The 17,618-nt window shown below is 35.0% G+C and overlaps 1 protein-coding gene across 3 annotated transcripts in view; it reads right to left on the bottom strand.

Moving 5' to 3' along the window:
* Window positions 1–17,618, bottom strand: part of LOC139686051 (protein RUFY3) — a 61,686-nt gene that overhangs the window by 27,321 nt on the left and 16,747 nt on the right. For all 3 annotated transcript variants that reach the window (XM_071583152.1, XM_071583153.1, XM_071583151.1), the window contains 2 exons: window positions 17,282–17,395; window positions 12,531–12,671 (listed from right to left, as the gene is read on the bottom strand). In XM_071583152.1, coding sequence (XP_071439253.1) covers window positions 12,531–12,671; window positions 17,282–17,395 — 255 coding nt within the window. The remainder of the gene's footprint in view (window positions 1–12,530; window positions 12,672–17,281; window positions 17,396–17,618) is intronic.

The following is a 17,618-nucleotide window of genomic DNA, read 5'->3' on the forward strand; positions in this document are numbered from 1 at the left end:
GCAATCTTATTCTCAGAGTGACTATTTTTCCTATATTTAAATGGAATGAAAACAATACCGTGATCCTGCATTACATGTTCTGTTATTTTAAAGGATGCATAGATACAAAAACTTGGCTTAGGAATATTACCATTTGACTTCATATTCATTTCTAAAAGAAAATGCCATATTCATCTAAAAATCCCTGGCATTTTTCCATAATACCAATTAATGGAGACTGGCACTAAAAGGGTCAAAATAGGTACTAAATATGCATTTTTGCCAACAGTTATTTTACTTTCATGCAGAGTAAACTAGTGCCAAAACACCAGAAGTTTGTTTTTCAAAAACTAAACCAATTTGAAAAAATAATGCTACTTGAAGGTTCAATGCAGAGATCAAAATTCTTACGTCCTTATTCAATAAATAAAAAAATTAGAATAACATATTCTTTTTCACATTAAAATCCAATGGATGTATTCTAGAATTATATACAAATGCTTGGCTGATGAAAAATCTATAGCCTCGCATAAAATTTTAATGCATCTTTTCATGCATAGATCTCCACTTGACTCAAGAGATTGCAAGTTGGATGATCAAAATCAAGCACCATTGTCTGACTGTTAAGCTACCAATGAGCTCTAATGCCACCAGTTACTAAGGGGTGAAATTTAATTCTGTACTCTAACTATCTGAAAGCATTAATTATATCTCAGAATATCACAGGCATATTTTTAATGAAAAGTCATAATCTTTCAAATTATCCAAAAAATTCAGAATTCAAAACTTATTAACATCTCTTTCTTAGGAATTCTATCTTCCAAAATTTGCAAATATGATATTGGGAAATGGATTCATGAGACATAATCACTGCATTAACAGGCTCTACTGCCCTAGAGAATTAAAATTATACTAATAAAAATTGCAATTGCATACAATGTATCATTTAAGATTTCACTAAGCATTACGGCAATTAACCTCTAATTAGAACAACACATTTTACCTCAACTTTACCATGTCATTACAAAGAACTGAAAATTGGTTTTTAAGAGAAAGAGGACATAATTGAATATCAAATTTGTGACATAGCAAATGGATAAATCAATCCAAGTATGGAATGGAATGGAAACTCAATCCAAGTATTTTAATTGAACCATTAACGCATTTTCATGAGACAGCAAAAACATGTACATCATCCTAAAAAACAATCCATTAAAGCAGTCTATAATTTTTGTATGGTGTTCAATACGATGAAAATAGGCAGGATGAATATTGAACATGAAATCGGAATAACTGCACTTCATTTTAGCTCTACTTTGTGACAAAACGGAAGGTTTTACCAAGCATAATGCCTAAGCAAATGAATAAATGTGCCAGTACTATTACATGATTCATTAGATAGGCTCCTCAAAGCCCCTTACTGTGAGCAGTTCAAATATTTGTCAGGTCGTGCATACCATTTACTTCACATTCTAAATACTAATGATGGCAGAAAATAATAGCTGCATAATTCATTTGGCATATAATTAAATTTTGGGCGGCCTAATAAAATGTGAATATGCTGTCAGAAAGTCAAATATTTTGAAATGGCTGAGTACACAATCAATGACAGCTGTTTTGAGATGAAACTAACAATCATAGAAAGTGTTGTTTCCAAACTAAAGAAAAAGTAATAAAACCACTCTGTCATTGACTAGAATGTTAATGTGAGATTAGTGGATAAGTCCGACATGATGATTGAGTCTGTTGAGTGTGTTTAAAAATCTTTGAAGGGGTATAAAAAATTGTTTTTTCATTTGGTTGATAACACTAAGTTGAATTTTTATTATTTTTACAAAATAAACTCTGAGGAAAAAACCTCGAGTGAGGAAGTTTGCAAAAGAAGTGGCGAGGCGAGTCTTAGAAAAATATGGTGCCACACAAAACTCAGATCTCCTGGCCGGACAAGTTTGGAAGGCAAAGAAAAAAACCTGAGAGACTAAGTGCACCACTTTTCATTGAGAAAATCCCAGCAAAAGAAAGGAAAACAAAATACCAAAGACCATGTTTTGTGCATTAAATCACTAACCACGAAGAAAGGGACAAGGAGAGACAAGATAATGGTTCTGCGACAAGGCAATGTGTTTTGACAAATGCTTCCAAGATTACTACACTTGGAAGTTTTATTTAAAATTAAGATTGTCTGAAATTAACAAATAAGACAATGAATCTATATCACTTTATTATTATTTAATTGAGTTGAAATAGAGGAGAATAAAGGTTATGGAGATAAGATACCCTCACTTTTCACTGCATTCGATGAACAAGTCCCTGGAGACTAAGCCACTCTGAAAGGATTTTGATGCCGCCTGGATTTGTTCCAGGCATATGCCTCAAATTAAGGAGACAATTGATAGCACAGTAAGAGGTTTTAAAAAATAGCATGTAAAGCCTTCTAGTAGCTGACAAACTTGGATCAGATGAGTCTCAAGACTGGATACTGAACAGAAGAAGATATTCAAGAAAATATCATCAATATTACTAATTCAAAGAGACAAAACTGGGCGGCTCTATAATCTCCTCAATGACATAACATTTGCCAGAAAATGTGCCCACTGAAGAGAGGTGGACAGAGTCATTATTGTGATGGCAAGAAAAATAATTCTGCGATCACCTTTGGATTTGGACTAACCCCTCCATATTAAATAGAGGATGGCAACAAGAAACACTCAATGCTTTATTTTAATGTTTTTCCACAATCTTTGGCCACAACTGTTCAGCAGACTGCGACGCTTTAGAAATACAATACCCCAAGGCTTGCCAATGCCAATGTGGCAGGGCTCCTGAAAATATTAGGCAACGGATGAGATTGACTGAATGAATCCTCTTATTCTTATACTGGGTTTATTAGTTCTACACACTGGTTTCATATAGATAGAAATTTTAATTTTAAATTTTTATAGTCAATGTGTTGCTTAACATGAATAGCATGTAATAATGGGACTGATATACAATTATGGCAACATTTCACGCCAAAATGCTACACAAAACACAAATTAACCAAGTGATAAATTTAAGATAAAATGAAAAAGTTATAAAATTTGGAAGTTTTTGCATGATAGATTACATTCTCATCCCACTCCAAGATGCTAAATATATATCTCTTAGTTGATAATGTGCCATGATCATGTATCAAACTAATGCATTCACTAAGATTGGCCACTAAAATGTTTAATGCATATTATTAAAACACGAGTACATATTGCAAAAATCACTCGGTTGCATGAACAATACCCCATCATAAAGAGTTTCCCAGCAAGCCATCATTTTTCTACAATTCTGAATATGGCAATAGCTAGACTAACCAGAAATCCATAGGAATAGTGATTATAAAAGCAATACTTGGTACGTATAATGAGACCTTGATGTAGTGAGGGATTTTAAAGTATTGCAACACTTCATTATATCAACAAGTCCCCTGCATACAATAATGGCATGGAATTAGATAAGCACTATAACAAAATGCACGTAAGTCAATCGCATACTTCTTTCAAATCTGCATGATCAAAAGTCAATACAGTGAAAACCCTGAATAATATTTTTGCAGGATGGACCAGAATGGCGCATAGATCATGGGAATGTGTAAATCAAGGAAGTGTAATTTGTGCATTACATATTTGTACCGTTTTTAAGGCTTGCTTTTGAAATCTTGGCTCTTGTGAAGGAGTATCTTAAAAATGTTTAGTTAACACAAAAAGTGACGGTCCGTGACAAAGCCATCAATAAATTTTCAAAATCATGGTTCTTTCAGTAAAAAGCATTTGGATATCTCTCACGTCTCAAGGTAAATATTGCTCGATTTCCAAAAGTTTTTATTTGATGCAATCAAGAAGAGACCTGCAATATCAAAAATTCACCTTGGAATTTAATCTCAAATTGAATCAGCAATCTTGATTCGTACACTTACAAATCGACACCATACTGTATCTTAATAAGTGGTGGTGGGTTCGTAAGGCAGATTTGCACATGCCATTTATTGCACATGATGACTAATTAAATATTACATATTATCCTGTAAGCCACCGCTATGTGTGTCGCAGGGAGCGATAACACACCAGTCTACTTTTGACACAAAATACTTCATCCTAGCACAGCCGGACAACATGATTCTCAACCCTTATTATTAGTATGAAAAATGATATCTAAAATATAAATGTTGTACGTAAAATCTCTATAGTTTTATTGAAATATTTTCCCCTAGTGTAGGGCAATGGAGCTAATCATGCATTTTCAGCATTATCACAAATGAAATATCATTCCATTTCATGCAAGAGATTTAAAATGCAATTTAAACTGGTCCACAAGTAATTCCCAACCTAGCTCCGTTAATAATTTTGATACGCTACTCAATCTGTCACAACTACATTTTACAAATCTAAGCCCCTCTACGCTGCACATGATCTGATTTAACAATCTATAAAACTTCTTAAGGATATCATACACCAGCAGAATATTCTAAATGAGGCCAAACAAGTGACTGACAACATTTCTATTTAAACTTTTGGTCACATTTCCCCCCACAATTTTCCAATAAATCACAACTTTTTTTTTATTGTCCTCATCTTCCAGCACATATTTTGCTCAGGAGAGATCGTAAGTTATGCCCAAATTTATCATGGGAAGTGGTCACACCATAAACCAGCTTAGCAAGGGAAAAATGAAGAATGGAGTCAAAACATTATTGCAATGGGAGATTCAAATTGAACTAACGATAATTGTAATGAAGGGCATTATATACCTACAATATTGAAGCAATGCTTGGACCATGAAGTTAGGTTTTACAAACCAAAAATCTCAAAAGGTAAATGAAAAATTAAACTACAAATTCAGCATTGCTCCAAAAATGTTAAAATGGCACCATTCTCTTGATTCAAAAAATTTAGAGCCTTTCCCTTTGAGAAAATTCACCACGGGGCAATCTAGACATCATCCCCTGGGGATGCGAACAGCATCCAATATCTTTAGAAACACACACAAGAGTTGTATACAATGCAATGATGAATTCCAATGCATTAGAGATTAATGCCATACAATGATGGATTCTCAAAATTATGTGAAAGTATTTTCCTGCACATTTGCAATGTGACATATTTGACTTAATCTCAATAAAAACTAAGACATGGGATCTCCATTCATGTATAACTATTTCCAGTGACATTTACCAATAACTCAGTGTCCTGTTTCAGAATTATATTTAGATGATGATTCAATACCCAAGTCAAATTATTATGTTCCAATTAGACAATTTCAGGGAGATAATACCAATATTAAGGAAAACTGTCCCTGTATAAGCAGAATATATTCCTATCATGTTATGTCACTGAGATCATGATAGATATACATACACTTAACAGTGGAGACTGATACTGATGATCAATGTTCAGAAACATTGTACAGAAAAAGCTGCACCTGGACAGCATCAGGATAAATCATACATTCATGGGTGGAAAACCGGATTTTAAAAACGGCTTAGAATAAACTGAAAAAGCTTCTCAGAAGGTATTTAATAATAAAGATAATAATCAATTTTCCCTTATTAGGTACTTTATGCTTTTTCACACTTAGTGTGCTGGTGCCCTTTAAATTTACCAGCCCTTGGGGCTGGCCATTTTTTGTTCCTATGCATGAAAAGTATAAGCACTCAATAAAACACAACTCCTGAACTACTGGATATTTTTAATGAAATTGTAAATATGTAGAGATTACATGCCTGAGTAATCAACTAGACTGTGGTATTGTTCAAAACATGTCACTCTATGGAGTGGAACACAAAAAAATCCACAAATAAAACTTGTTTCACTTCTCCTTTTCTTGGCTGCTTATACTCTACAATGTCTCTGAGGAATAATCTTGCTCCCAGCACTAACTATTTTCTCTAATTTATGATTTTTCACATTCATTGATTCCTTGTATCCATGAGCATTTTCCTCATGATAACGGTTTGATTTCTCCATGATCATTGAAAAGAGATCATCATTAATAAATAAAATACATCACTTGCATTTTTTTTTGGATCATGCAGAGTAATTTTCACACCTGGTGTGCCATCAAATGTTTCTGAAGCAGGAATAATATCATTGCCCGACCAAAAATAATACATCAAATCATTTATGCCATTAACTTCAGAATAACTAGAATACTGCAAAGGTAGAGAACAAACAATTTTCTCGGTAATTATTACAGCTTCACGACCATCGCTTGAGATTTCATTATCGTTTTCATCAGAACTCCTATCAGTTCCTTCACAACTAGGGACGTTAGACAAATCATCGGCAAACACATCGCTTAAAATATCATTTTTTCTCATTCCCCTTCTGTTCTCTACAGCCATGATTGCGTAAGAAGAGTAAATGTTACAGATTAAATAAATATAATATACCTCAAAAACACCTTACACTTTCAAAAAAAAAATGCTGAACAATTCTAGACTAATAAGGATCAAAGAAACAGCTCTTAATAGTTCCAAATTAATCCACCAGGGCATGAAAACCCAAAGACTACATGAACATGTATTAATACGTGAGTGGCCACTTGATACTGGTGACAAAAACACGTACTTACACTTGAGCAGACCACAAAGTGTTAATGATGACACTCAAGATTACTTATGACTATGTATATCATTTTACAACATTCATTTTTCAATAATCATTCCCAATGTGTTTTATCAATTCATTGGTTATAGGAATGGTTCATATGTTGTCTAAGTAGCAGTCATACATTCATGAGGAGAAGTATCAAGAAACAATCTATTGATCCTTTCAAGTAATGAAGAACATAAATCATAAAAAAATAAAAATACATTATGAATCACTACCTAATTTTTTCTACTAACAATATCAAGAAAAAGAGATGACATGCCACCTATCTGTGTTATCACATCATGATTGTTTAAATACTTTAAAGACCATGCCATTACATTATGAAATGTTTGATTTTCTTGTTTGCCTTGCTATTTTTTCATTATTTTTAGTCCCCAAAACATTTAAAGAAATGCTAATAGTAAACATAAAATTCCATGGTACGAGATGCAAATAAAAGGCAATTTATCTGCAGACTGCTGACAACCTTCAGCTAAAAATATAACTACCCATAGTTTTTAATTCAATCATTGGTTAATCTCTTGAATTGGTTGTTACAGTAAAAAGATAAGGAGAGACTCAATCCTAATGATCACCACATCCTTTATCCCAATTCTCTACCAAAGTCCTTGAAATCTGATGAGGTGCTTATTCCATGGATCATCACTTTGCGAGACACTTGTGCCACAAAACTCAGTCTAAAACCACTGTTTCCATTTCAGCCATCGTTCACACGTGCAATGAATTAAGCCAAACACAACCTGATATCATAACTAAAATGAGCATCATATCTCCCAAGAGAATTTCAACATCTTATATCATATTTCATATTCACATATCAAATTCCTCCCTTCCTCAAAAAATGCTCCCCTTCTCATTTTTTTCCTCATAATATTGAGAACCCATGCACTTCCTGACTTTTTCCCTTTTCCTAACTCAGTGGTACAAACTTCAATGAAGTATCATGGGCATAAATGTATCATTAACTCCTACTGATTTTCTATTTCCATTTCTGCAGAATAGTCCTGAAAATGATAACCTATAAAAAATTATCACTCATATTATCGGGGAGACAAAGTAGTCCAGTGCCAGAGTTTTGCAAAATAAACCAGAGGGCCTGGGTTCCACCCCAGGTCACACTTATGGGCGCCCAAGATGTGATTTTTCACATATCAGAATATAATGGTAAACCACAGGTGGCACCAGGAAAGGAACTGGGGCCCATGTCCTGTTAAAGTGAGAATTTCACATGCTCTATAGGGCATAGAGGTAGTATGAGGTGAGCTCTATCCTCACCTAACAAGCCAACTGTGTACATTTGGGTAGATTACTGTGGTCATCTATCACTCTATTAATGATGTCACATCTAAAACACAGTTTAAAAAAGCAACAGGTAACTAACTCATTTATTTACCCAACAAGTTTATGATAGACCCAAATATGGATATGAGTCCTAGCAACAAAAGGACTCAGCCCAGTGGGTCAAGTGTGTTGGCAGGCATGGAAGCAGGAGAGGCAAAGCTGCCACTGTCATCATCATACCAAGTATTTGCAAAGCAGAATTGATAGCAGCAGCAGAGAGGAAGACACATAAAGGGGGTCGAAACAGTTAAAATAGTGTCTTGGAATATTAGAGCCATGTAGAGAGAGGACTGGGAAATAAGAAAATAAAGCGGGAAATTGACAGAGGAACTATAGATATTTTAGGGCTGTGTGGGGTGAGATGGAAAGACAGTGAAGATTATTGGAGTAATGATTAAAAAGCAATCTACAGCACATGGGAGGAAGCCAGTGAAAGGTGGCAGAAGTGGTGAAAGCTGAACCAATAAACTTGGTCAATATTTAAGTCAACAAACCAACAAGTAACCACAGGACAGGACATATGAACAATTAACGGAAACAATTGGGAGTACCCCTGGAAGGAGACATTTAACACTTATGGATGGAATTAATTGGAATGCAGTGTTGGCAAAGGAAGAACACTATAATTTAGGAAAAAGTAATGAGCACTGGGAGAAAGCAGTAGTACCACAAAAGACCACACAGTTTCACAGGGTTTAATCATCACAAAAACTTGGTTTAAACACCAGAACAGCGGTTTGAATATATATGGAAAAAGCCTGAATACTCGGAGAGATATAAGCTAAACTATATTATGGTTAGGGACAGATTTAGGAATAGTTTAATAAATTCAAACAGTTTCGCAGGGACTGATGCAGATTCAGACCATTGTTTAGTGCTAATGAAGTTTTACTTCAGATTGAAGTGATAAAATAATAAAGATGGATTAAAAAATGGAATGTAGAAGCATCAACTGTTACAAAAAGGAAGGTGTATCAAGAGAAAGGGAGAAAATCTAGCAGTGAGGACAGGGAAACAGGTGAATCGGAGAAAAGATGGGAATATCTTAGTGGGATGAGAACGGACGCTAAGAACCACAAACAAAACTATAGGAATGGTATAAGAGAAAAGGTCAAGGAAACCATGGATTACAGATGAGATGATTAACAAAATAGACAATAGATGGAAATGGAAGACTGTAAACAGAGATTTAGGAAGAAGAAAGCAAAATTATTAAATTGAGGCATGAACCTAATAGAATGCAAGAAGTTAGGTGGAAGATTCAGATCGAGGCTAAAGAGAATTAACAAAAAAGGGATAAATGAGTTTATCAAAGAGAAAGGTTAAAAAACTCTCACCAAGTAAGAAGGGAAAACCTATTAGAGGAATGGCAGGAGAATTATTTGAAAACAAAGAAAGATTCGGGAGAGATGTAAAGAATGCATGGAGGATTTATGTATTATTGATATCATGCAAGCAAGTTTATACATAGAGAGAGAATATGACATAGATGTGGACAACTTAGGTCTAAACATAACGGATTGTAAAACAGTAAGGGCATTAAGGGCATTGAAATCAAATAAGGCCATTGGGATTGACAACATCCCCTCAGAACTATGTAAGCGCCAGGGAAAAAATGAAAAGAAAAGCTTTTTAAGATAGTCCATTGCATTTATGAGGGAAGATAACAGCCAGAAGATTTCATCAGAAAAGTGTAAGCTCCAATCCCAGAAATAGGAGAAGACTAAAAAACAATAACTTTGATTTCACACACAGCTAAGATGGCATTGAGATACTTGAACAGAAGGATGGCGAGGAGGGCACATGATTACTTCAGAGGATGACCAGTTTGAATTCAGGAAGGGAGAGGTATGTATGCTAACCTAGCAGCAATGAGGTCATAAATAGAAAAGTACACCAGTACATTCACATGTATTTTTTGTTTTGTGGATTTCATGAAGGTGCTTGAGAGTAAACTGGGTAGAATTAATGAATGTATTATAGAATATACGAGTAAATTGGCGGGATAGAAGACTTATCCGCAATCTGTACATATCTCAGACTGATCAGGTGTGTGTGGGAGATGGAGAGTTTGGCTGGGCAGTGATACACAAGGGATTGAAACAGAGATTCCCACTATAACCTACACTTTACAACATATGTGTAGGCAGAGGATTGAGAGGCATGGGTAAAACTGGATAGTCATGAATGTCAAAGGGGAATCCATAAAATCAGTTGGGTGTGTAGCTTATAAAGCTTTAGTGAGATAGCCAGGGGGTTTCAATCATCGATGAGCACATTAGAAAATCAATGCGTTAGGTATGGAATGAAAATCAATGTGAAAAACAAAAGGTTATGAGGTTATTGAGAAAGAATTGAGAAAATTACAAACAAAATGTTGCCAAATTGTGTAAAATTTAAAAGAACTTGATGGAGGAATGGAAACAGAATGATTGATTCTTGAGATGAAAGTATCCACGAAAAAGAATCTGAACAAAGATGTGATAAGGAAGAAATTGCAGAGAGAGAATTGAAACAATTCATTGGAATGCATTCATTTAAGCATTGGTACTATGGCATACCCACTAATAGGGCATGGTAAAGGCACATAACATCTATAACTATATAATTTCCATCAAGCCGTCAAGAGGGTATGTGTTGCAGGGTGTGTTAATGAAGGCACCAGGCCATGCATACACAAATATAAGTTTGTACATGCATATGATTATATATTTGCTCCTACCCTTAACACTCATACATATACACATACGTGTGTGTGTGTATATATATATATATATATATCATGCAATAATGGGTGTTAGTCTAAGCCATTGAATTTTGCTTTAAAGATAAAAAATGTTCGGGTGCTTGGCTTTGATTTTGTTATGATTGAGTTCAGTCCGAGGGAAGGAGTGCTTGAATCTATCTGTGACAGTGTTTATCTCTCTTGTTTTAACCTGGTGGTCAAATCCACCAATGTAATCTGAGGCCATGATAATTCCATTGGCGTCGCACCACCTTATCAGACAGGGTTTCCTCTGAAATTGCTACACCTCCTATCCTCTCACTCTTACAGGGTCAACCTTTTTTACTTCAAACATTCTCACAAGCTCATTCAATAAACCAATATTAATAAAAATACATAAACATAAAGTGGAATACAAGGGAAATCTGATGGTTAACATACTGATTCAAGTAATATGAAAGGATTCACAGGCTTGCTGTACCAAGCGGTTGTTTTCAAAGCTAAAATTAAAAGAACAATTTCGCAATGAAATTTTTAAATTTCTTTGCTTCTTTATGTTTTAGCATACTGTAACTATGTGGAGTAAGAGTTCACAACTAAATTCTGAGGGGTAGAAAGTTGATCAGGCATGAAATTGAAAAAAAAAATGAACTCGGAAAACTGATGTGAAAAAAAAGACATTTGAAAACTGAAACAAAATAAATGCTCAAAGTATTTTCAATTATTATACCGTTTTTAATAAGTAAGGATACTTTTACACTTTAAATAAAGGTAACCATAGTAAACTATTGCCATTTGTTTCGATCATCACCATTGGTATGAGATATAAATGATTTTAGTCTCATTTGTACAGTGTATAATTGGCAGGTAAGATTTTCTAACAACAATAACAAATTAAAAGGCATTAAGTAGTAAATTGTAAAAAGCAGTCCGTAGTATATACTCATTAGATTTTTTACACGCAGAAATTAAGGCAATGAGTTGTTCGTACAGACAAGGTATCAAGGATTATTTAATAATTCCGAGCTAAAAATGAAAAAATATAAAATAAACATTCATTAATAATTATAAAAAATAAAATTAAATGAATCATATTTAAATATTTAAAAGCTATAAACAACATTGCAAAAATTAAAGAAAAGATGAAACAATGATAATACGTGAATATGCAACCTGTTCTGACAGACCCAGCCTAGCTACTGATGTCGTGAGAAGTTGCTGCACTAATACACAGATTAAGGCACCCCATCACTGAACACTTTAAAAGGAAATAACTTTCAGGAAATATCCCAATTTCATAAAACATAAAATCTAAGAAATTGTAGTGAAAATTTTGAAAATATTACATTGAATTTTTCTTCCAATTTGTTCTCTAACAAAATGTCCTCATCTGGCACCAACATCATAATCTTAGCCTTACCTAAGGTAATATTGGAAACTAGCACAATGCAGAATTGCAGAATGCCATCTTATTATATTAATGGTCTTCAAATTAGTTTAAATAAACAACATGGTTTGACATGAAACAGTTTCAGTATTATATAAGGCTAGTCAATGCTTGGCAGCGAAATTCAAATTCAAAGCAAACTGTAAGAGTATAAAAATGTACTTAGCCACATAGTAGGCATAAATAGACAAGCTATTTATTACAAAACCGTCCGTTCTTTGTAATGACATAATTATTATCCTAATGTTCATAAAATCTAGCATTATCATCCCAACTTTTGTTATCCCAATCATTTATTATGTAAATTAAGTGGAACTTCAATTGTAAACCAGTACTCTGGTCTAAAAGTATGCTATTAGCAAAATACTGTGAATTTCTTAATATACTAAAACCTCACCTGCAGCTTCTTATACATTTCAAGGTTGATTAGTTTTATGTCATCCAGTTGGCTTCGAAGAGAGACAATGGTATCTTGCTTTTCATGGATATCTTTTTCCAGAAGTTTCATAGCAACTTCCATTTCAGCCTTTAGACTTATCTATAAAGAGAACACAGAATTAATGACCGAAGCTATCAAATATATACACAAAAATCTGATCACAGTGTTTGAAAGAGATGTTTAACTTTCTACAGCCTGACCTGATTTAATATTCTGCAATGAATAGAATGACAATGCAGAAGTTTTCACTCCACTCTAGGGATACATTTTGTGAATTAACCTTTCACCAGTTGCGACCTATATAATAGTTGATCGATATTATTGTCACTATTTTCTCAGTTGATTATTAGTAAATTTAGAATAGTTTTATTCAGCAGCCTTTGAAACAGCTTCATCTACCATTCATTGTGGTGTTTTTTTTCAATTAGATATGTCTGTAGCATCTAATATTTGAGGTCTACAACAACTACGAGGTCTATTCAAAAAGTATCACGAATTTGAATTTTTTCAGGATAGGTATATTTGATTTTTGATTTTTTTGTGGCATTATGTTGGTACTTATGTCTCTCACTTATGCCGAAAAGTTTGGCCATTTTAATTGTTAATTGTTGACAGCCGTTTTGCTCGGACGTGTTTTGGCTTGTCTTCGATTTTTGCCTGTTCCAAAAAATGGATCAAAGAATTTGTATCAAATTTTGTGTGGAAAACGAAATTAAGTGGCGAACGCATTCAGAATGTTGACAGTGGCATATGGAGAAGCTACGTTGGACCAAAGCAACTATTATCGGTGGTACAAAATGTTCTCAGAGGGCCGAGAAGATGTGAACGACGAAGAGCGTGCCAGATGCCCGAGCACGTCAACAACAGACAAAAACATTGATGAAGTAAAGAAAATAGTATTGGCTAATCGTCGAATCACCACCAGAGAAGTTGCTGAGGACCTAAACATATCCATTGCCTAATGCAATTCGATTTTTACCAATGATATGGGCATGACACTGGTTGCCACGAAATTCGTACCAAAATTGCTCAATTTTGGCCAAAAACAGCAACGTATTAACATAGCTAATGAGGTGTTGGACTCTGTCCGCGACGACCCAAATTTGCTCCAGAGGGTCATAACTGGTGACTAATCATGGGTTTATGGTTATGACTTGGAAACTAAAGCTCAATCATCCCAAAAAAAGCTGCAGCATGAGCCAAGACCAAAAAAAGCACGCCAATTCGGTCGACTGTGAAAGTTTTGCTTACTGTTTTCTTTCACTGCAGAACATGGCGCATCATGAGTTCTTTCCACAGGGTAGAATGGTAAATAAGGAATATTACCAGCAAGTTATGCGCTATTTGCGCAAAGCAATCCACCACAAACGCCCCGATTTGTGGAAGAACCAAAATTGGCTTTTACACCATGACAACGCCCCTGCTAACAAATCATTACTTGTGCACAAATTTTTGGCCAAAAACAACAGACTAATGATGCCACAGCCACTGTATTCCCCAGACCTGGCCCGCAGTGACTTTTTCTTGTTCCCGAAACTGAAGAGGCCCATGAAAGGACGACGCTACGCTACGATTGACGATATAAAGACTGCATCGAAGGAGGAGCTGAACAAGATCGCAAAAAATTATTTTTTGAAGTGCTTCGAGGATTGGAAAAAACGTTGGCACAAGTGTTTAACATCTAATGGAGATTACTTTGAAGGGGACAAAATAGATATTCATGAATAAATAAATACTTTTTGAAAAAACACAAAAAGTCATGATACTTTTTGAACACACCTCGTATATGTATGTCAACCACAAATTGGTTTTTTCTTTTTCACACCATTTTGCACAGACATGGTTTTATCACTATAAAAACAAGGAAATCACTGTCACAATTTTCTTGTCTCCTTATTTCATCACTGTCACCAAACCTAAATGCTGTGCAATTTCTCCTTTATTTTTTAGCTTTTGTCTTTTACATATAACCGGATGTTCTTTCAATATAGTTTAATTGCCCCAACACAATTAGTGCAACACTTTTTCAAAAATTTTGCAAGACAATTGTTAGAGCAATTATCAATCTACACAGCCCATCTTGAGGTGGTGGTGAGCTACTCGTAATGGGAACATAGTTGGGCAATTAATTAGCTGGGATGTGCATAAGAGCTGAGATATCAGCAATCATCAGCGGATCACTTTTCATCTAAATTCTAAGTTCATACCAGTAAAGACCTGGACTCAACTAGACTTATTCTACGAGTATCTAATTGAACTAAATTTTCAAAATACTTTTTGAGACTCCAGGAAAAATATAAAAAAAGTAATATGGGACACAGCATTGAAAACAATACTAGAGCCAAGACTTCAACAAAGGGCTTAACAGCAGCTGCAAAAATGGCTATTCCCAGAGATAAACCAACATCAAGTCCTGTATACTGGTGGAGTGAAAAACTGATATGCATCGAAAAATCCGCGATAAGTTTCACCAAATCTAACCCAGATAAAAACCACCCAGGTTTTGTATACAAACAGACGAGCAGGAAAAGGTTGCATCCCTTCAAGGCACTGCTCCAAACAGCTGCTCAAGGTCAAGAAGAATTATATGATGCAATACTGATCAATACTCTAAACATACTGGCACCAAATAATGATTCCAGGGCAGAATGAAAATTCATACTGGTATTAGAAGCCAGGCTGAGGTGGAGGGAATTATTGGATGTGTGACCATCTGTGAAAACAACAATCACAGAAGGAATGACTCTTGGCATCATTGGAATTTATGGCAAATTAACAGTACATGGTGAACCAATCCTGGAACAATTCCTTATAAGGCAGTCCCAGGACTATTTCAGCTTCCAATCTTCTCCAAAAATTTTGAAAACTGGATTAATCTGCACCATATTGGAATCCAACAAAAAGGACCCTGTCCAAATCCAAAAATCATATTGGCCAATTACTGCACTCCCTGAATTAGGAAAATTACTGAAAGATCATTCAAATTTAAAATTGAAGACATGATTGAAGATTAAATGCTCTAACATCTGAACCAATTCGTCTCCCACAGAGTCCAATGTCTTTTCTGAAGTGAAAAAATTAGAGACCAAAATGAAGACTTAATAAAAAATAAACATATAACTGTACTCTTAGTAAACTTGGATGAGCATTTGATTCAATTGAGTGGCCAGCATGTATCCTAGAAATGAAAATTTCAAGTTTCCCAAGAATTGTAATCCAAATTCTAAGAAGTTTCTTTTGTGATAGGGCAATCATCTCAACTAGTTTACACAAAGAAACCAGAAAGGATATCATGAAAGGAGCTCAGAGAATATCAATCCTCGGATCTTTAACTTGGAATATTGCAAGAATGATATACTAAAATCATATCAGTTTACAAGTTGCAAACATCATGCACAGAATCCCTGAAAATTCCCGGAAACAACTGAAGGCATCACCAAAGAATATAGGAGTATTCTAACCAGTTAGAGCAGCAAAATGCAGCTGAAAATACCAAAGGAAACCAATGTCCTTTGGAAAGCCCATGACAAAGAAACCTAATCATCAAACAGTACCAGGAGCATTTCAAAAGAGTAACCAATTTAAGTAGTTGACCATCAATTCTTCATGCAAAGCTAGCCTTTCAGCAAAAAATAAATTACACAGTGCCTTAAGTCAAGGGAATCTTTGATGCTATCTAGAGATGTTGAAAATTACATTATGTAATTATTCCAAGAACTTTAGATATTTATAACTACATGGGACACTGTCATTAAGCATCTTGAATCACAAATATCCAAAAATATTTTTTCGTTTTTCATAAACAATTTGCGTTTTATTAAGAAAACAAAGCATCTCAATCAGAATTCGTTTTGTTATGCTTTTTGTCCAATCTGTTTTCAGATGAGTGAAAATATTTTTCAATAAGCAGAATGGATGAATTAAGACAGTGATAAACTTTCTGGCTAAACTTACTTTCAGCCAGAGGTAGGAGAAACAATCTTTCCAATATGCTCCTAGGATTTCTTTGTTCCTTATATTCTGCTGAAGCAACTTTGTAGGTGTGGAAGCCAGTCCACTCTGATAATGACACGCACATCAGCTAACACCGCCAAGAACACGGGAGCTCAATGATATTATTTCATCAGTGGCATCGGGTACACTCAAACCCATTTACATGAAATAATCTGATTCATCATCTTGGCTAAGCAAAGTGCTGCCATTAATAGGTAGTCTTTGGAGCACCATTGATTTGGGTTTTTGATTTTTCCATCACATGAAACAAATATACAAGTGATTGTTGAATGCCCAAGTGCTTTGAATCACCATGGATGTGTCCCTATTCTTATTGCGTGCCTTTCAAAGGGCTTTTTTACCATTTCCATTTATACAATAAAGCTCTCCGGACTCCATTGATGGTCCACTGCAACAAGCATCCATCTTCACATCCATCTCACCAAATGCTCCGGCCCAAAGGCCAATGCCATTGATGCATGTACCAAATGCTCCAAAGTGTGGATGCAGATACAAAATGGCAATCTGATGTGCTGGTGCGTAACAAGAATCCAACCACACCCAGCACTTGAAGCCAGATTGTAATTCCATTTTCACCACCTCCACTTGGTGCATTTCAAATTCCTTGTTACATGCCTTTGTTTGCTCACTTCATGACCCATTTCCCAAAAAGACTTGAAGTACATTTATGAAATGAAAAACACCAATATGCATACCTGTAAATCCAACTCTTTCTGTAATTCTATGCGATGCTTCTTTTCGCTCTCCATCTGTTGCTTGAGATTATCCGAGCTGTCCTTGGTCCTACTAGAAGAATCTGCACCTCCCCCCTACAAAATGGATAAGAGTTGAAAGGTTAAAAATATACCTAATAAGAATAAAATGCATTATCCTGGGCAAAAATGACCAAAATTCTATGCAACGCACACAAAAAATAATTAGGACTCAAATGACACAAGCAATTTTAGAACTAATTGTGCCTATATGCCATATAAGGACCATCTATTGAAATAATGAACCAGCTGTGCAATGTGTAGCTGCAGTCGAATACAG

The sequence above is a fragment of the Hetaerina americana genome, unplaced genomic scaffold, assembly GCF_022747635.1.
Source record: "Hetaerina americana unplaced genomic scaffold, ioHetAmer1.1.p SCAF_13, whole genome shotgun sequence".
Taxonomy (NCBI): domain Eukaryota; kingdom Metazoa; phylum Arthropoda; class Insecta; order Odonata; family Calopterygidae; genus Hetaerina; species Hetaerina americana.